Genomic DNA, 21,962 nt, shown 5'->3' on the forward strand with positions numbered 1-21,962 from the left:
AATGACAGCCTAACAGAAGCTTGGGTTTTTGCTGACTGAACGGTGGTGTTCCACAAGGTCACCTAATCTGCGTTTGATTTCTCAAGTCAAGAGGAGACTGCATCCTGAGCAGCAAATATAATATACTAAATTGAAAGGAGTACGAGTGAATTGCCATCTGGGGCCTGAGATGATGGGAGGGAAGAGGTAAATGGACAGGTGATGCGATTCCTGCACTTGCATGGAAAGGTGCTGTGAGAAGGGGACGTGTTGTTGATGAGGCTTGGGCCAGGCTATCGTGGGGGAAACGATCCCAGTGGGATGTTGAAAGGAGAGGGGAAGATGTATTTGGTGGCATCATGTTGGTGGCAGAAATGCGGAGGATGATCTGTTGCATGTGGAGGCTCATGGGATGGAAGGTGAGGACAAAGAAGCCCTATCGTTCTGTGAAGGAAGAGAAGTGAGATTAAAAGAAATTATTAAGAGGACATGATTGAGGGCCCACTCAACCATGTTTGGTGGGGGGGGGGCCTTAGTTGAGGGAAAAAACATATCAAAAATGTGTTATGATCAATGCAGTTGGTAAAGCTGAGTTATTTAAAAATCCCAGAGGGAATCTTTAAACAACTGTCATAACCTATAGTTTTAAGTGGTATGTTTGAGCTAAATTCAGGAATCAGGCCACTAGTTCTCGAGAGGTTTTATATTAAACTAAATGAATCATTTTATTAAGTTATAACACATTAGACACAGATACATGGCTACAAAGTATTACTATCATTTAACAAGTTCCCAAACTAATCTCCATTAAGGCAACAACAATCCGTAGACTTAACCAAACACCAGGCAAAGCATTTTCACCGTAGGAATTCAAAATTAGGTTCTTTTCACTTTGGTTCCTGTGGAGACAATTGGAGGCTTACAGCTGCTTTTGATCTCACATTGCCTCTGCTGTACACACACACAACACTGCTGAAGTTATACCTAGCATCACTCATTGAATGTAAATTCTCATTATATCACCAGCCTCTTTGAACTCCACCTTTTAACAATCAAACCCCTTTCATAGTACCAATTTTATTAGTAATATAAACATATTGGTATCTGCTAGCTAGGTGGTAGTTTTCACCCCACTTCTCAAATGCTGTATTCAAAAAATGCAAATACACGCTATCTTTCTTACATTTAAAACTTGTACACATCAAAGCACCCAGACTAGCTGGCTTTAATCCAATTAAGACACACACCCACAGACTAAACCTCTATTTTAAAAGAAAAATATTTTCCAATAATATATACATTAATAGCTTCATGACAAGTGCTGGTATGGAAAGTGGCATAACCTACAAACCTTTCTGTACTTTTACATTCTTTGAATATTATTTTTTCTTTTATTAGGACAAAGCAAACTAAGATGCCAGCTGAGAGAAAGCCAATGCGCTATGCTCATCCGGATGGATACACAGGTGTCTGTTTTGATGAAAATGGAAGGTAAGGTACACCTTGTTGTAGCCTGGCCTGACTGAGCTCAACTTTTTTGTTCTTTTTCAAAAAGTTCATATCTATAAGCACTGACTGTCTCCTCTCTTGTGCCTTTTATATCATTGCTGACTCGGTGAGCACATGACCTCATTTGAGCCTTTTCTCAATCCTGCTGGTTGAGAGAGTAATTTGAAAATTCTTCACTTCCTATCTTCTCCCAAGTATCTCAATAGAAAACAATAACATGAGATATAGGAGCATGAGTAAGCCATTATGCCCCTGGAGCCTGCTGCACCATTCATTAAGATTCTGGCTAAACTCCTGTATCAATTCCACTTTCTCGCCTTATTCCGTTCTCTTGGTGCCCAAAAATATGTTGATTTCTGACTTGATTGTACACTGACCGAGCAGCCACAGATCTCTCGGGTAGAGAATTCCAAAGGTTCACACCTTTTGAGTGAAGAAATTTCCCCTCATATCAGTTCTAAAAGAATGACCCTTATCCTGAGAGTATGACTCTCCAACCAGGGGAACAAACTCTCAACAACTACCCTTTCAAGTTCTGAGAGCATTTTATGTGCTTCAATGAGATTGCCTCTCATTCTTGTAAACTCCAGCGAATATAGTTCAAATCTACTTAACCTCTCATAGGACAGCTCTCACATCTCAGGAATCAGTCTAGTGAACTTGTGTTGTTTCCCCTTTCCAAGGCATGTATATCTTTCATTAAGGTAAGGAGACCAAAAGTGTACACAATACTCCAGAATACTCACCAAAGCTTTGTCTCATTGCAACAAGACCTCCTTACTCTTATACTGTGATTCCCTTGCAATAAAAGCTAACATGCCATTTGTCTTTCTAAATGTTTGCCCATTTGCCTTTCTAAGTGCTTGCTAAACCTGCATGCTAACTTTGTGATTCATGTACAAATATTCCCAAATCCCTCTGCATGCTCAATTTATTAGTCTCACTTTTTAAAAGAAAAACTATTTCGCTTTTCCATTCTTCTTATCAAAATGGACAATTTCACCCTTACATGATCCTCTACACGTTCTTGTTCAATCACTTTACCATTTTATATCCATCTCTTGCCTTTGTGTCCTCCTCGCAGCTTATTTTTGTTGTCTTGTGTACTGACCTCTACCTTGCAGAGGCTGAGCACCAATTCTCAGACACTTCTTCCTACCTCCCCCGGACCATGACACCACCACTGAAAATCAAGCCATTGTTTCCAGGACTGTCACTGACCTTAACTACTCTGGAGATCTTCTTTCCACAGCTTCCAACCCCAAAATCTCCTAGCCCCAGACAAGCCCGCTTCTACCTGCTTCCCAAAATCCACAAATAGGACTGTCCTGGTAGATTGATCTCATAGGCCTGTTGCTGCCCCACGGAATTCATTTCTTCCTATTGTGACTCCATTCTCTCTGCGCTTATCTAATCTCTTCCCAATTACATCCGCAATTCCTCTGATGCCCTACATCATATCAACAATTTTCAGTTCCCTGGCCCTAACCACTGCCTCTTTACCTTGGACGTCCAATCCCTCTACACCTCCATTCCCCAGCAGGATGGTCTGAGGGCTCTCTGCTTCTTCCTTGAACAGAGGCCCGAACAATCCCCATCCACCACCACTCGTCTCCACCTGCCTGAACTTGTTCTCTCTCTGAACAATTTCTCCTTTGCCTCACATCCTGCAAGTAAAATATGTGCACTGGCCCCAGTTATGCTTGTCTCTTTAAGGAGTATGTGGAACATTCCTTATTCCAGTCTGACTTAGGCTCCCTCCCACAACTCTTTTTCGGTACACCGATGACTGTGCCGCTTCATGCTCCCATCTGGACCTGGAAAAATTGATCAATTTTGCTTCCAATTTCCACCCCTCTCTCACATTCACATGGTCCGTCTCTGACATTTCCCTTCCTTAACTTCTCTATCTCCATTTCTGGTGATAGACTGTCCACCAATATTCATTACAAGCCCACCAACATCCACAGCTACCTCGACTACAGCTCCTCTCACCCTGCTTCCTATAAGGACTGCCTCCCATTCTGTCAATTCCTTCGCCTCGGTTGTGTTTATTCTGATGATGCTACCTTCCAAAATGGTGCTTCTGACATGTCTTCCTTCTTCCTTAACTGAGGTCGTCCCCCCCCACTGTGGTTGACAAGGCCCTCAACCGTGTCCCACCATCTCCCGAGCCTCTGCCCTCACACCTTCCCCTCCCTCCCATGACTGCGATAGGGTCCCCCTTGACCTCAATCTACACCCCATCCGCCCCTGTATTCAAAGGATAATCCTCCACCAACTCCAACATGATGCCACCACCAAATGCAAACCCCCCTCCCTGTCAGCATTCTGTAGGGACTGTTCCCTCTGGAGCACCCTTGTCCACTCCTCCATCACCCCCAATACCTCATTCCCTTCCCACAGCACCTTCCCATGCAATCGCAGAAGGTGCAACACCTGACCCTTTACCTCCTCCCTCCTCACTGTCTAAGGGCCCAAACATCCCTTTCAGGTGAAGCAGTGCTTCACTTGCAACTCCTTCAATTTGGTATACTGAATTCGCTGCTCCGAATGCAGCCTCCTCTACACTGAGGAGACCAAATGCAGACTGGGTGGCCGCTTTGCGGAACACCTTCGGTCTGTCCGGAAGCATGACTCAGACCTCCATGTCACTTGCCATTTCAACACCCCATCCTGCTCTCATGCCCACATGTCCGTCCTTGGCCTGCTGCAATGTTCCAGTGAAGCCCAACGCATCTGGAGAAACAGCACCTCATCTTACAGTTAGGCACCCCACCCCAAAAAGGGCCATCTGTCACTTGTTCAATGTTGTTCTCTCACAGAGTGACAACCCTTGTTCTGCTATTTACACATTTCTGCTTTCTTACCTTTATGCCGCTATCAGCACTTTCTTCAGCCCTTACTGCTACAATTAACAATCCCTTTGTTTTGTGTCCATGACACCTTTGTCAATCTCTCTTTAGCCCCCACCTATCATTGCCCTCTCCTGCTTTACTTGCTCCACCCCTCTTAAACAGTGAAAATTCCACCACCACCTACTTCTCTTTAGTTCTGAAGAAGAGTCATACGGACTCAAAATGCTCACAATGTTTCTCTTTCCACAGATGCTGTCAGACCTGCTGAGTTTTCCATCATTTTCTGTTTTTATTTCAGATTTCCAGCAAACGCAGTATTTGCTTCTAGATTACTTTCCCACCTAGTTTATATCATCAACAAACTTGAATACATTGCATTCAAACCCCTCATCTAAGTCATTGGTATAGATTGTAAATGGCTGAAGTCCAAGCACCGATTTTTGTGATATTCCACCCTGCTGTTGAGGAATTGTTTCATTTTCTGTCTGTTAACTAATGCTCAATCTATACTAACATTTTATCCCCAATCCCATGAGCCCTAATGTCGTTTAACAACCTTTTGTGGTATCTTATCAAATGCCTTCTGAAAATCCAAAAAATACTAAAACTAATTTATTTATCCTGCTATTTACATTGTCAAAAAGCTGAAAAGGTTTGCGAAATATGATCTGTGTTTCCTAAAACCGTGTTGACTTTGCTGATCATTAAGACCCTCCCAATCCCTTAGCTCACTACTCCTTTCCAAAACATTGAAACCTTGTCTTTTAATCTCGTAGAATTTTTAATTTCTCTAGTTAGCCCTGGCTGTACCGCTTTCTCAGTAGAGATTTTATTCCTCAAAGAAATGTATATCTGTTGAGAATTATGAATTATTTCTTTAAATGTTTATTATTACTTATCTACCATCATATCTTTTAATCTCATTTCTCAGTTGACCTCAGCCAAGTTGCCCTTTGTATCTCTAATGGGCTTTGTTTAAACAAGACTTGGTTTTGGATTAATACCATTATGTTCCACCCTAACTGATTATATATCCTGGTTTTCTGGGCTAAGATCTTTTTGTTACTATTATCTTTAACTCATCCTTTATTATTAGGGCCACCCAACCTCCTTTACATTTGTCTAGCTTTTCTAAAAGTCAAGAGCCTTGGAATATTTAGTTCCCATCTTCGTCACCCTGGAACCATGTCTCAGTAATGGCTAACAGATCAAATGCACTTATCTCTATTCGTGCCATTCATTCATCTGTTTGATGTACTCAGTCTTGTTGGTGAAAATAGCACACTTCTTGACCCAGTTTAAATCCTAATATTTGACTTTTGAAATTCATAAGGTAGGTGTGGTTCCATTTCTTGTTTAAGCTGGTAGGTAGAGATCTTTACAGTAATGGACTGCTTCATTCAAAAGAGGGAAATCTGGAAGTCTTTACACTTTTTAAGTGCATAAGAACTGATGAGTAATCAAAAGTGGCATAATAGCTGGAGGCTAGTGCAAAAATAGATATATGGGATGACAGAAAAGAAAAATCTGATTGCATTATAGTTGATATGATAACAAGTGCCATTGACTTAATGGTTTGAATTTGTTTTGTCATAAGAGCTTGTTCAACTGCAGCAACCTAGGCAAAATAGGTGTCAGTTGAAAGTAAACACATAAGTGCCACATTAAGTTCAAACACTTACTTCAGCACTAGCTCTGAAATTTGAAACCAGCCCAGATAGACTGGTTGAAAGTCTGCTCTTCTGATTATAAGGTGTGCTGACCTTTGACCCAGAAGCAGTCCAATAAGGAAAATTTGTAATTTCTTTAAAATGTCTGTGGAATCTGTAATTGGTTTTAAGAATGCTTGAAAAGGACTTTTAAGGGTTTGCAGCAATTGTAATTTTCTTGAATAATAAGAAATATTGGTCGTCATGACCCTGTAATCCTTGACCTAGAAGCAGCACCAGTAAGAAAGCAGTTAACATATGAAAGCCATGTGGCCAGACACAAAGGAGAGCTGCAGCAGAGCAGAGAAGACATGTCTACAAGATGTCAATTGAACAACTCTACTGCTACTGCTTTGGTTTTGTGAGAGCTGACCAGACAGTTCAACGGTGCTTATTAAAGGAATTGAATAAATGAGTCCCTGGAGAATGTGTGCCATCCAGACTGCTGCGAACCTAACTAAGGAGGTTCTGCAGGAGTGTGCCATTTGGGGGATCTCCTTCCCTGGGATGGTTGGATGGAATATGGCTGGCGATGAGCACAACTGGAGGGCCGAATCATTTATTGGGAAAGTGAGATCTGACATACCAGAGGCAGAGTTGGAGAACTTTGGAATTGCACATGGTGCCTCATGTTTTTGGGGAGTGATGCAGGTGCTGTTGGTTGTGTAAGATGTATCTTTGTTGTATCGACTATTTAAAGTGAAATTTACCTATTTATTTAAAGTATCGTTTGTCTGTAAATTCAAATTTAATTGACATTGATTCTGATTTGTGTTAAAAGTAAAAGTTGCAAGAAATGAAATCCTGTTGTAATTCCTTCATTTGGGGGTCATTCAGTAAATATTGGTTATTTTGGTTTATGGTTGCACCACAGGGATTGTAACAAAATGTGCTACATTAAATTAATTTGTCCTAGATCTAGTCCTTGGGATCACATATGTTATATGTCTACATACAGCAATGAGATGAATGCCTGTCATTTTTGTCTCTCTGGTGATGTCAACCCGAGGGATAAATGTTGGCATGGACACTGAGAGAGCTCTGCAGATGCTCTTTCAATAGTACCATAAAATCTCTTGTATTCAGCCAAGAGTCCTTGGTTTAAGGTGTCATCTTTAAGACAGCACTTTTGACACCATAGCGCTCCCTCAGTACTGAAGTGTTATCCTAAATTTTTAGCTCACCCTGGTATGGGGCTTGAACCCATGACCTTCTGACTTAAAGGCAAGAGTGCTTCCATTATAAAGACTGACAAATTTTTTCAAGGGTTCCTCATTGCGTTAATCTTATTGAAATTCCAGATTTATCATAACCAGTGGCAGTGATGGCGATATTAGAATATGGGAAAGTTTAGATGATGATGATCCCAAATCGATCAATGTGGGTGAAAAAGTTTATTCGCTGGCTCTCCGGGTATGTGATGGCTTTGCCCTTTACAGATGTATTTTCAAATGATTCGCAGTTATAGATTGTATATGTCTTGCGTTGACTTGATCTGATATGTAGTTTTGCAATTCATGACAAATGTTTGCCATTCACTATGATAGGCAGCCACCTACATTTGGCAGTGACAGTTGTCGGCATTATTAAATTTAAAAAGTTATGTAAATACAGCAACGATTTGAATTTAACTGCTGAATGAGTGTCAGGACATATGCTGTTATTGGTCATGTCAAGATTTTGAAATTAAAGAATATGAAATTTTATTTAATGAAAAATAAACACCTAACTTATAATTGAATAACACTTGAATGCCTGCAAGCATTGCAGAAAGATTTGTAGGAGAATAATAGTTAAAGGTTTCAAGTCCAAATTATTAGACTAAAACAGTTATGAAAGTAGTTGGAATTTTTCTCCTTGTATGTCTATGTTCTCTGAACATTTTTCATTTTACATTTTTAGATTTGTATTTATTCTCGAACCTTAGATTTATGCACCTTGTCCAATTTAATATAGATTTTTAACCCAATTACTGTTATTTTTTGTTAAGTATTTATGATCTGTACGTCATTCCACTTTAAAAAAAACTGGGAGGCAATTGTGTTGCAGTGGCTAAATTAGTGCATTAGTTACACTCCACTGATACAACAAACAGCAAAAGTAGTAATCTCAAAAGTAGAAATGTTAAAAGTATCAAGTGCTTTTACATAACTAATTGGCTTAGGGAAAAAAATCAATCTCCAACTTTTATCATGAATGCTTTAACCATGTGGACTTTAACATTCCAACTGCAACTTAAGAAAGAATAAGTATTTAAAGAATAAGCCATCATTTATGATTTAAGATGAGCAATAATTGAAGAATACTTTTATCTCTGACTTTAGAATGGAATGCTCGTTACCGCTGTTTCTAACAACATTGTTCAAGTCCACTCCTTCCCTGAGGGTTCACCAGATGGAATTTTAACTCGCTTCACTGCTGAAGCGAACCACGTTGTCTTCAATAATGCTGCGACCAGTGTCGCTGCTGGTTCCAGGTAGTGTAAGACTGGAAAATACTACAGTATTCTAAATTACTAGATATAGCAAACTTTAGGTAATTGTTATTATTGTTACTAAAGAATTATTTATAAATTTTAAGCTAACTACAACTTTTGGAGGGGCAAAGGAGAAAGAATACAGATGGAAGATTAAGGACTATTGTTGATTTTGAACCCAATGTATTAAGGTTAGAATATGCATATGTGCTTTATTTATGTTAATGAAGAGGATTCACTTTTTTTCTTAATCTAGGATCTGAATGCTGCTTCAGGTTTTGTGAAAGGTAGAATAATTGTATGGGTGTCCCTTGCAGTGACTTTATGGTGAAGATCATTGAGACAAAGGACAATAGTCAACAAAAGACAATACGAGGCCATGAAGGCCCTATCCTCAGTGTGGCTTTTGATCCAAAGGATTTATTTCTGGTAATAAACTATTAATGTAATTTAATCCCTGCAAAATCTGTGTATGGATCTGCTGTTAGTAGACTATAAAGTGTTTTAGCGGTATACATTTTTAAAGTATGGCTAATTTAATGCTGCTAAAATAGATTTAGAGTTTTGGTTTCATTTTAAGAACATAAATAGGAGCAGGAGTAGGCCACTTGGCCCTTGAACCTGCTCTGCCATTCAGTAAGATCATGGCTGATCTGATCTTGACCTCAATTTCACTTTCCTGCCTGCCACACCATCACCCTTGACTCCCATCTACATCAAAAATCTGTCTAACTCAGCCTTGAATACATTCAATGACCCAGCCTCCACTGATCTCTGGGGTAGGTAAGTCCAAAGATTAATGACCCTCTGAGAAAAAATATTCCTCCTTATTTCTGTCTTAAATGAGAGACCTCTTATTCTGAAACTCAGCTTCCTAGTTCTAGATTCCCCCTAACAGCATCTTAGCTGTTAGTTTTCCTCAGGGTCTTGTATGTTTCAATAAGGTCACCTGTTATAATTTTGAACTTCAGTGAGTATCAGCGCAACCTTTCCTCATAAAACAACCCCTCGCCCCAGGAACCAACCTAGCGAATCTCCTCTGAACTGTCTCCAATTCAAGTATATCCCTCTTTAAATAAGGAAATCAAAACTGTATATCAATAAGCTAGGTATGGTCTTACCAATTGTCTGCATAGTTGTAGGAAGTTTTCCCTACTTTTATATTGCACCCTCATGCAATAAAGGCCAACATTCCATTTGCCTTCCTAACTACTCACTGTACCTGCTTGCTCATGTTTTGAGATTCATGCACAAGTGCACCCAGATCCCTCTATACCACAACAGTGGTGTCTCTCCATTCAAATAATATTCTGCTTTTCTATCCTTCCCACCATAGTGAAGAACAATAGGTTTTCCCCTATTATTCCCCATCTGCCAAATTTTTGCCCATTCATTTAACCTACCTGTATCCTTTTGTGGACGCTTTGTATCCTCCTCACAATTTACTTTCCTATCTACCTTTGTGTCATCAGCAAATGTGGCCTCATACACTCTATCCCTTCATCCAACTCACTAGTATATATCCTAGATAGTTGTGGCCCCACGACTAATTCCTGTATCACCTCACTAGTTACCGCTTGCCAGCCTGAAAATGTCACATTTACCCTGACCTTGTTTTCTGTTAGTTAATTCTTTATCCATATTAATATATTTCCTCCAACACAGTGAGCTCTTATCTTGTGCAGTAACCTTTTAAGTAGCATCTTATCGAATGCTGTTTAGAAATCGAAATGCATTCCATTCACTGGTCCCTTTTATCCACCCTACTTGTTACATTCTGCCAGTTTCAGAACTGGAAGACCTACAGTTTATATGATCTTATCAGTCCAGCAGCTGCAAGAGAAATGCCGTGAACAAAGGAGACCACTATATCTTGTCTTCATCGATCTCACCAAGACATTTGACCATATGAGCAAAAGCGGTCTATTTAAGCTGCTGGAGAAAATTGTCTGCCAGCAGAAGTTGTTCAATATGACCTCTTTCCACGGCAACGTGATGGGTAAGGTCAGCTATGAAGGCAACATTGGAACCCTTTGAGATCGCAGTGGGGCCAAACAGGGTTGTGTTCTGGCACCAACACTCTTTGGCATATTCTTCTCTTTGCTTCTGTCACATGGCTTCAGGTCATCTACAGAGGGCATCTGCTTACATACGAGAACTGACAGAAAGCTGTTCAGCCTTGCTCACCTGAGACCTAAGACAAAGGTATGCCAAGTCCTCATCAAAGAGTTGCTCCACACTGACTAATCTGCGCCAGCATCCCACACTGAAGAACACCTTCAGTGGCAAATGGACAGACTCTCTTATGCCTGTTTGTAGAGTGTTTGGTTTGACCATCACATTCAAGAAACAAAGTTCATGACCCAGGGTGTCACCATACTGCCATACATTTAGCGTTGACCGTGTGACACTGGACGTTGTTGATAGCTTCTGTTGTGGACAGTGATGGAAGGAGTGCGCAATTAATTCTAGCCTCACTTCTCCGAGAGTCGTAACAGTAGTTTTAATGTTTAATTCACCCACAAAACTAGCCAATTGCTACCCTTTGATATTGTTATTCCCAGCATAAAAAGACTTTAACCAGGCTTCTTTCAGTAAATGCAAAAAAGAATGATTTATTATCAAACAAGGTTCTATTAAAAAAACAAGTTAATAAACTGGTTAACGTACAAGTTGTAGTTTAGAAGTATAATGATTTCTTCCTTTAAAAAAAGAAAGATATTCAAACCCCCATACACTCTCTCAAACACAAAACAAACACCGTACCCTGCAGAAGCTGGAGTGTGGGAACGTTACTTTTAAATGATAAAATTTGAAGAGATCTCAACACTGATGATCTAACAGAATTCTGGTCACAATATTCTGTATGTTCCTTCAGGCAGATTTTTGTTTGGTGTAACTGTCCTAGATGACTCTTACTTATCACAACTTTGTGAACTCCCAAAAAAAATGAGTTACCCTGATGAGATGCTTCTGGGGAAAGTTTAACACAAAGGTGGAGCAGAGGGAGAGGCTCCTGTTCCTATCGCTGATGGTGAAGTTGATGCTTTAATTGAAGACTGTGGCAGCTCTGTTACTGTGAAGGGTAATGTACGCTGCAGAGCTTATCTCCATGGCAGTAAATCAAAAGTAAAAGATGCCATACAGTCGCTAAAAAGAGATGTGCTGAACACTGTGTTTATCCGCTGTCAAATGGTTTCTTGCAGCTTGTTTCTAAGGCACACACACGCGTGCACACACACTGCCTGAGAGTTTTAAAGACAAGGTTGTTCAAAGAATACCATCTCAATTTCTCTGCTCCTCTCACCCATTCTAACCTAGCTCCTTCTGAAATTTGTTCTCTCAGGTCCAACCCTGATTTTGTTTTCAACCCTGCCGACAAGGGTGTTGTTGTCTGACGTACTGATCTCTATCTCTCAGAGGCTGAGCGCCAGCTCGCAGACACTTCCTCCTACCTCCCCCTGGACCATGCCCCCACCACTGAACATCAAGCCATTGTTTCCAGGACTATCACTGACCTCATCTCCTCTGGAGATCTTCCCTCCACAGCTTCCAACCTCATAATCTCCCAACCCTGGGCAGACCACTTCTACCTCCTCCCCAAAATCCACAAACAGGACTGTCCCGGTAGACTGATTGTGTCAGCCTGTTCCTGCCCCACAGAACTCACTTCTTCCTATCTTGACTTTGTTCTCTCTTCCCTTGTCCAGTCTCTTCTCACCTACACCCACGATTCCTCTGATGCTTTACATCATATCAAGAATCTCCAGTTCCCTGGCCCCAGCCGCCTTCTCTGCATCTCCATCCCCCACCAGGATGGTCTGAGGGCTCTCCACTTCTTCCTTGATCAGAGGCCCGAACAATCCCCATCCACCACCACTCTCCTCCGTCTGGCTGAACTTGTTCTCTAACTGAACAAATTTTTTCTTAAACTTGTCTCACCTCCTCCAAATAAAAGATGTGGCTATGGGTACCCGCATGGACCCCAGTTATGCCTGTCTCTTTATGGCGTATATGGAACATTCCTTGTTCCAGTCCTACTCGGGCCCCCTCCCACAACTCTTTCTCCGGTACATCGGTGACTGTTTCGGCACCACTTCATGCTCTTGTCTGGACTTGGAAAAATCTATTAACTTTGCTTCCAATTTCCACCCCTCCATCACTTTCACATAGCCCATGACACTGACACTTCCCTTCCTTTCCTTGACCTCTCTGTCTCAATTTCTGGTGATAGACTGTCCACCAATATTCATTACAAGCCCACCGACTCCCACAGCTACCTCAGTTACAACTCCTTCCTGTAAGGATTCCATCCCATTCTCTCAGTTCCTTCACCTCTTCCGCATCTGGTCTGATGATGCCACTTTCCAAAACGGCGCTTCTGACATGTCTTCCTTCTTCCTTAACAGAAGTTTTCCACTCACGGTGGTTAACAGGGCCCTCAACGCGTCCGACCCATCTCCTGCGCCTCCACCCTCACGCCTTCCTCTCCCTCCCAGGATCATCATAAGGTCCCCCTTGACCTCACTTTTCACCCCATCAGCCTCCGCATTCAAAGGATCATCCTCTGCCATTTCCATCAACTCCAGCATGCCACCACCAAACACATCTTCCCTTCACCCTCCCCCCCATTGACATTCCATAGGGACCATTCCCTCCGGGACACCCTGGTCCACTCCCCCATCACCCCCAACACCTCAACCCATTCCCATGGCACCTTCCCATGCAATAGCGGAAGATGCAACACCTGCCCCTTTACTTCCCCCCTCTTCATCATCCAAGGGCTCAAACACTCCTTTCAAGTGAAGCAGTGCTACTGCATTCGCTGCCCCCAACGCAGTCCCCTCTACATTGGAGAGACCAAACACAGACTGAGTGACTGCTTTATGGAACACCTTCGGTTTGTCCGCAAGCATGACCCAGATCTTCTTGTCACTTGCCATTTTAACACACCATCCTGCTCTCATGCCCACATGTCTGTCCTTAGCCTGCTCAAATTTCTAGTGAAGCTCAATGCAAACTGGAGGGACAGCACCTCATCTTCCGATTAGGCACTTTACAGCCTTCCGGACTCAACATTGAGTTCAACAACTTCAGATCATGAACTCTCTCCTCCATCCTCACCCCTTTTTGACCACCTTTTTTCAAATATTTTAAAATTTTTATATATATATATTTTTCCCCATCTATTTTTATTATTTTTTAAAATTTATTTCAATTTTTATTCATTGTTTTATCCCCACCTTTTATCCTATTTCTATCTTTTTTCCCACACCATCCCCTCCCTCCACCCCACCCCCACTAGGGCCATTTGTCACTTTCTCCTCCTGCTTTCTACTCTTAATGTCACCATTAGCATCTCCTTTAGCCAATATCACCACCATCAACACCCCTTTGACCTTTTGTTTGTGACATCTTTTGCACTCTCCTCTTTGCCTCCACCTGGCTTTCTACCCAGCCTCATCTGCCCCACCCCCCCTTAAACAGTATATATTTCACCATATTTTTACTTCTCTTTAGTTCTGAAGAAGAGTCAAACGGATTCAAGGTTAACTCTGTCTTTATCTTCACAGACGCTGTCAGCCCTGCTGAGTTTTTCCAGTACTTTTTGTTTTTGTTTCAGATTTCCAGCTTTGGCAGTATTTCGCCTTGTTCAAAGAATATTTCTCTTAGGCCAGGTGTTTTTAACCACTCAGCCAGAGTCTTTAGCCTGGCAACAGCAGTTCTTTGTTAACTTAGATATACAAAGTTTTTCTTCCCCCTTCAGATGTTCTCCCTGGGCCTCTATCTTGACCAATGGCTTCTTGAAGATTGGCATATTCACAGCCTGAACTAATATTGCAAACTTCTAAAAATCACTTGGGAGGAAGAATGTCCAAAATTCATTTGTCTTTCAAATTTTCCAAAAACGGGTTCCTCACACTTCACATATCTAGGTTCCACAATCACCAGCAATCTGTCACTTGATGGTGAAATCAACACACACCTCAAAAGCTGCAGTTGTTATGTCCGAACTGAGTAAGTGAGTGGAACAACAGCAACCTGGCTGGGAACAAACTGTGATTCTACCATGCCTGCATCCTCAGTGCACTGCTTTGCAGTGGTGAGACTTGGACAGCATATGCTAGGCATGAGAAATGGCTGAACAGTTTCCATCTTCACTGTCTCAGATGTATCCTGAGCATCTCTTGGCAGGACAAGTTCACCAACTCTGAGGTCCTGGAGCGTGTTAATTCCATCAGTGTACAATCATTGCAAAGCCAATGCAGCAGATGGATGACAGCTGTATACCTAAATCATCTGTATGTGAACTGGCCACTGTCATGACCTCCTGGGTGTCTATATATCCACTACAAGGACCTACAAGCAAGATATGAAGATGACAGATGTTGACACTGACAACTGAGAGAACAGTTGCTGACCTCTTGAGGGTGACTGTTTGTGAGGGCATTGGAAGAGACGAGCAGAAACAAAAAGCTCAGCTGGCCAAGAGGGCCCAGGAAAAACAGAGGCCAGTGAATCAGCCCACTATCTTCCTCTGCAGCAGAAGTGGCAGAGACTGCCATGCCAGTGTGGGGCTCCTGAGCCACGCAAGGCGATACTTAACAGAGTTGACCACCACAGCACAAACCATCGTCATACGAGATGGTTGGCTGCCTTTGTTGTTACATCCTCAAAGGACTTTACTAATTTTGTCAAACACTATTTCCCTTCCATCAAACCATGTGGATGCTGCTTGATTGTATTTGGATTTTCTAGATGCCCTGCTTCTATTTTTTTGAATACAGAGTTGGCATTTTCCTAATGGCAGAACTGGCCTGTAGTATCCAGCTTTCTGTCTCCCTCCTTTCCTGAGTAGGGGCATTTTCATTCTGTGGTTTTCAATTCTGCCGGACCTTTCCTGTTAAAAGTTCAGGACAGTGCTTTTGATATTTTAAATGACTACAATGTGCAACTGGGTTTTTGTTTTAATATATGCAAGTTTTATTTTATAGTTCAGTATTTAAATTGTTCAGCGCATAACAATCATATTGCATTTTACAGGCTTCCTCTAGTTGTGATGGGTCAGTATGTATCTGGAAAATTGCTGATCAGGTAGGTTGGACAGTTTTATGCTAGTGGTCATGTAGTTGTATACTTGCTGTGTGAAAATAAGTTGTCATGTTTTCATGTTTCCGAACTTATAATAGTGACTACACTTCAAAAGTAGTACAATTTAGTATCAGATCTGTTTTACAAAATAAACATTTGTAAAACACTGTTTCTCCTGCCAACGCAATATGGCTATGCAAGATGGCCACCGATACCCATCTCACACGTGCTCTGGTGTGTTCGTGCACAGAAATCCAATGACGTCACTGCTGGAGCCTGCAGCCTGGAACTCAGTGTCAGAAGGGGGAAGAATTGGGGAGGCAATATAGCCTAACGCTCACAGCAACCTACAACCCACTAACATTACTGGGATAGTGAGACAGAGTTTAGTAATATTGATCAACATGACTGCAGTAAAGTATCCCACAAGGAAAAGATTTTTCTTTCCAGTTTGCAAATCCTTCCCTTCTAACCCCCTGTAAAATGTGTTTTCAAAATCCATCATTGTCAGTCCAGGATAGAAATTCACAACATACTCGCCCCCTGTTGCCAGGAATGGTGATGACTGTGAATGAGCCCTGCTGCACATTGCCCCTGTAAGCGGCCGCTAACCTGAGCCAGCCATCAGCATACAACTGCGCATGCACACCATTGGCCACAAATACAGCCTTTGTAAAATTGTACTGAAAGGTGGTATGTGCAAAAATCGCAAGGTTTTAATCTTAAATTGATGTTTGTGTGTGTGTCTGTATGTCTTAATTGGATTAAAGGCTTGAAGGTCTGAAGGCTTTGATGTAACAAAGAAGTTAAGTTTGAAATGCCAAATAGGTAAATATGAGTGGTGTGTTAGAATGGAAGGTGCAAAGGGACATTTGCATTTGTAAATAAACTAGACTAGCTTGAATTCAAAAGAGGGAGTGAAATATTACACTTAACTAGCAGAAGTTATGATTACTGGTAAAACTTAGTGCTATGAGAGATTTTTTATTATCAGGAAGGTCAAGTCCAAAGACATAGTGAAACAATGGGTATTTGCATTCAAAGGGAAAAATATGTCTAAAAGAGCGAAGATTGTGTAAGGGTAGGCAGTCTAAGATTCAACAAGTGTGAAATGCCTTCAGCCTTTATGTACCAAACTACTGCTTCCAGGGACTGAAGTTAAGAGAACTCGCTTTGAATTCGACTGTTCAGGGTATTGTTTACTTTGCCTGGGTCTTTTAAAATCTGTGTTTTACTGTTGCCTTAACGAAAGTGTAACTGGGAATCAGATTAACTATGTGATTTATAAGTTATTGTAGCAGTAATTTGTAGACATACGTATGCGCTTACAATCTTTTCTTTTAGTCATAATGCTCGGTGGTCTTATTATTACTGAGTTCAAAGCCCGCATCTCAAAATATACAAATTGAAAATTAGCTGTGACAGTTGTTTCAAGTTTCCCTCTGGGAATTGAACAGCTGAGCATTTACCATCTGCTGTGTCATAACGAGAAGCAGAGTGGACTTTCAAGTGTGCATTCCGGTCCCATTCATGAGAAATTCTTCAATATTACGGAATTGCTTAAATCTGCTTTAAAACAAAAAATATATTTCAAAATAAGTGTGATAATTAGTGTTGAAAAGCTATTTTTCTATTTTGTAGACTCTCGTAGCAAGTTGGCCACTGCTAACTAAATCCAATGATGTGAGCCGTGCGACATCAATCTGTAGACTTGAGTGGCAACCGAGGATTGGAAAGGTAAATGTGAAATCACCGTACAAAAATTATTTTCAGAAAAGCCATAAAATTGTTTTTACAGCAGGGACGAAGTAAAGATTTGTATTTATTGGTTAGGAATTTAATCCTAGTACTGCCTAAATAGGTCAGAGGTCAAAAGTCTGGTACAAAAGGAAATTGAATGTAAGGTTAATAAAATTATTTGTGCATACAATATGATTTGCTGATAGAAAATGCCTAGTTCATTAAAGGAGTTTATTTTAATTAAATTAAGTTTTGTTGTCCTCTGTTCCTAATGATTGGCAAACCTTGAAGATGCATAGTTGTGCCTGCAGTCATCAGCTCATAGGCCACCTTTGCTGTTGCAGTGAGCCAGTTGATAAGAGACGAATAACATTTGGCTAGAAATTATTTTAGTTTGCGTAGATCTGCAAGGTGTCAATCATGAATAAAGTTGCTGTTGTATTGTGTTCATAATTGCCTTCAAGTAAAGTGAAAAATTTGCTCTTTAATTGCTGGAAAGTAGACCCTTACTGGTTTGGCCAGTTAATGGAGTGACAAATGTGGATGGTATTTCAAATTCCTAACCGATGCTTTAAGCAGTAGGGTAGGAACAGTAATGGTCTTAGAAGGTTAAGTTCTGAGAAGCATCACCTTGGTTTAGATCTGGAGAATCTACACAGACTTATTAAGTTGGCATCCTGGAAGTGAAGCAACCTCACGAAAGACATATCTTTATCAAAGCCTTTTAATCGAGAACCTAGATTTAATAATTACTTATAGGCAAGTCTGGTATATTCCACTGAAGTTGGATATTTAGTGTAACAAGATATACAGTTGTTTTGTGTAGGTTATTGCACTGTGTTGTAGGCAATTGTCCATCAAATAACTGTTGGAGCTTCACACCTCCGTTCGTGGAGCTTCCATTATGTAGTCAGAAGGATGATAACATAACACTGGCTAACTTATGATGGATTTTGCTATTTGAGCTCTTCCATTGGAGTTCTTAGTGCTTGCTGTCCACCTAATGAGAGCTCAAATCTGCAAATTGGTAGTTTCATAACCAACATTTTATTTATTCTTTCATGGGGTGTGGGTGTCGCTGGCAAGGCCAGCATTTATTGTCCATCCCTAATATCCCTTGAAAAGAGAAGGTGAGTCACCTTCATGAAGCGCTGGCTGATTATGGTGTAGGTGCTCTTAGAGTGCTATTAGGTAATTCTAGGATTTTACACTAGTGATGATGGATTGGTGATATGTTTCCAAGTCAAGATGGTGTGTGAATTGGAGGGGAACTTGTAGCTGCTGGTGTTCTCATGCGCCTGCCTCCCTTGTTTGTCTAGGTAATAGACATCACAGGTTTGGAAGGTGCTGCTGAAGAAGCTTTAGCAGGTTCCTGCAGTGCAGTAGATGGTGCACACTGCAGTTATGGTGCACTAGTGAAGGTGGGAGTGAATCCTTACAGTGGTGAATGGGGCACCAGTCAAACAGGCTGCTTTGTTTTAGATGGTGTTGAGCTTCTTGAGTGTTGTTAGAGCTGCACATATTCAGGCAAGTGGAGAGTATTCCTTTACACTTCATTCTGATTTGTGCCTTGAACGAGATGAATAGGCTTTGGGGAGTCAGAAAGTGAGTTACTCACTACAGAATTCCCAGCACCTGACCTGCTCTTGTAGCCACTGTATTTATAAGGCTAGTCCAGCACATGAGAGAGATGGAGTATGGTGCCTGCCTGAGTGGAGTCACATCAGCTCCAAGCCATCATACCTGGTCATGAAATATAGAACTGAGTGATTCCTCAATGGGAGGCTCATAGACCTGATAGCATAACCGAAAAACCTGCAGTGATTCTTTCATTTAAAGTAGCTATCCTGAATTATTTGATGGACTCTGGCTGGGTAGACTTGCCTTGGGGCTGGAATTCTTTCTACTCTGCTGATAGGAGCAAATATACTATGAGAAGGATTTAGCTATTTGAATAAGTAATACGAAACTTACCAGTGCCACTTGTTGATGAGCTACAGGTAAACTCAGTTGATAACCTGAATCTAGATCCTTTCAACTTGTGTAAGTGGAATAGGATCTTTTTGGTGCAATGTGTGTACTGTAGATCATCAAGCTTTAATTGTGTGCATTTATCTCAGTTGCTTTGTTCGAAGACTCGAGTATTGTGATATGTTTCCAGCAGGATATGTAAATGTAGATCAAATTATTAAATGTTGAACAAATTTTGGTAATTAAATTTTAATGATTAAAGAGTACATATGTAATTTGAATAATTTGTTACAGACAGGAGGGGGGTTAAATTAAATAGCACTAATTTCTCCTCTCACCACCATCAATAAACCAAAAGATGTTTTGATTTGTTTCCCTCTTTATAAGCGGTGGTGTATTTCCCCAACCCCTTGGTTTTTGTGTGATCCAAGTTTCTATTAATAACCCCACAGCAAACTTGAGATGGGATGAACTCAAAGTTTATTTACACACACTCAAAACATGGGGAATAGGGTTCGCAACATCACCTCCACATTCAGACAGTGAAGAGAGGGATAGAGAAAAGAAGGTTTTATAGTACAGAGGTCACAGAGAAAATAAGTATTGGTTTACGTGAGTTCCAGAGTCCAAAATCAAAGTTCAATGAGTTATTTATTCACAGAGGGCAGCAGGCTGAAAACCAATGTTGTATAATTTATTTTTCCAGTAGTGATGACTTCACATGAAGAGATGAATCCACCTTGTAGGCGATGGCACAGAACTTCTAACAGAAGCAGTGTAGATGGGGCCAGTTGTTCAACCTGAGCAGAGCTCCTCTCTGTGTGGCTGCTAGTCATATGCTAAAGAGCAGACTGAGTTATTCAGTTCAGCAGGCAATGTTAACTTGTTCAACAAGCCAGAGGCCTAGGACACATGACCCCCACCTCCCCACCAGGTCTTCAACAAAGGATGTGTATCCACCTTCTGGAATTTGGCTGGGTCTCAAATACTGCTAAATGTCCCAGCCATTATGAGTTGAAAGGAACACTTGAGGGAACTTTTGTCTTAGCAGACCCTCTGGGTCTCCTGCTGGCAGGTCTAGGTATAGCTCTCTTTGAAGTTGGGATGTGCAGTCCCCAAGTAATTGTTAGATCATGAGGTGAGAGTTTTCCCGAGACTGCAAAGTGGCTTCTTTTGTTCTGGGGTCACAGACAGATGTAGGTTATTTTATACTATATTTTATAAAAGTGTACCGTGTGAGGTCTTAGTCCATCACAGTTTTCTTCAGTCTAATTCTGTTTTTGTTTTGGTACATGCACATAGTTCCTGGCTGTTCCAGTAGAAAAGACTGTAAAACTCTTTGAAAGGGACACCTGGGAAAATACTGATAATCTTTCAGATGATAGTATAAAGAAGGTAAGTTTTACGTTACAATTAAGAACAACTTTACTGAAATTGAATAAAAGGAAAATAAATTGCATAAATATGCAGTAAGGATATCATTTCATGAAGCAGGAATCATTGAGAATAACTCTCATAAACTAGTCCTGTGTAGAGTAGAACTGTTGTTTGGAAAAATTACTTTGAGAAAATAGTTAAATTCTTCTAAGTATTCTTGCTAATTGTTTTCAGAAATCATGATTGTTTTGAAAGGGACACGGATATTAATCAAAGGCAAAATAGATATTCATGTTTTGTTTGAAATGCTAAACTTAAAGAATATTCTTTTTTTTCCTCAGCCATTAAATGTTGCATCATGGTCTCCTTGTGGTGGTTATGTGGCTGCTGGGAGCATTGATGGATCAGTAGTAGTATGGAATGTACAGACCAGAAAATGTGTTGAAAGGTATAATATTCATTGTGTAAATTTGTGAAACTCCATTATAGTTTGAAGTTGTTGATCAGCATCTTACTCAACTGTGTATGGGATAAACTACAGTCAAAACTCTTCCTTTCCTTTATGGGGTTCCCTTATTTGCAATGAGAAATCAAAACATGGAGGAAACATTAAAACTTGTTTTTAAGAAATAATTTGTCCAAACATATAGCAAATGCTATTGTTGAGACACCTTAAGAATGATGGGAGCAAAGGCAGCTCACTTGCATAGTTTCTTGGTGGTTGAGTCGTTTAAGCCACAGTGGCAAGGTATGGGTTTACGCCTATGACTTTAAACAAGGTATTTTTTTCAAAAATGGAAGGATAGTCATCAGTCGAATTGCCACAGGGTGTAAGTTGCATCACTCTGTAGGTTGGAAGCACTGTAAAAGTGTAGTTGGTTGTTTGATGTCGAACTTGCTGAATAAACTTAATAATTGCAACTGAAGGCTAGAGAATAAATATCTATAAAAACTGGGATTGAATTATAAGAATTTAAACTAACTCTTTGAATATATCTATGACTCTAACTCTTAGCCCATGGTGTGGACTATTCACCAATGAGAGAATGGGCAAGTGATCTTGCCTCTGACCTCCTATTTTCTGGTCTGCTTCCCCAATTGCTTTTGGACAAACACTTCATTTCTTATTTGCCACCTTTCCCCAAATAATCCATTTGACGATAAAGGAACTAGTCATATATGAAACTGAAAATATAAATTTGCATCCTGCTGTTATTTGGTGCTGCAAAGAATTGTGACACAGCTCCTAAA

At 40.7% G+C, this 21,962-nt stretch overlaps 1 protein-coding gene across 4 annotated transcripts in view; it reads left to right on the forward strand.

Moving 5' to 3' along the window:
• wdhd1 (WD repeat and HMG-box DNA binding protein 1) overlaps nucleotides 1-21,962 on the forward strand; it is a 73,977-nt gene that overhangs the window by 3,227 nt on the left and 48,788 nt on the right. For 3 of the 4 annotated variants that reach the window (XM_041214286.1, XM_041214288.1, XM_041214287.1), the window contains 8 exons: nucleotides 1,378-1,470; nucleotides 7,357-7,468; nucleotides 8,380-8,531; nucleotides 8,849-8,960; nucleotides 15,576-15,626; nucleotides 17,265-17,360; nucleotides 20,637-20,729; nucleotides 21,053-21,159. In XM_041214286.1, the coding sequence (XP_041070220.1) occupies nucleotides 1,378-1,470; nucleotides 7,357-7,468; nucleotides 8,380-8,531; nucleotides 8,849-8,960; nucleotides 15,576-15,626; nucleotides 17,265-17,360; nucleotides 20,637-20,729; nucleotides 21,053-21,159 (816 nt within the window). Of the gene's footprint in view, nucleotides 1-1,377; nucleotides 1,471-7,356; nucleotides 7,469-8,379; nucleotides 8,532-8,787; nucleotides 8,961-15,575; nucleotides 15,627-17,264; nucleotides 17,361-20,636; nucleotides 20,730-21,052; nucleotides 21,160-21,962 lie in introns of those variants that run through there. The other variant, XM_041214289.1, reaches the window with a different exon arrangement.

Source organism: Carcharodon carcharias, chromosome 20 (genome assembly GCF_017639515.1).
Source record: "Carcharodon carcharias isolate sCarCar2 chromosome 20, sCarCar2.pri, whole genome shotgun sequence".
In the NCBI taxonomy this organism is placed as follows: domain Eukaryota; kingdom Metazoa; phylum Chordata; class Chondrichthyes; order Lamniformes; family Lamnidae; genus Carcharodon; species Carcharodon carcharias.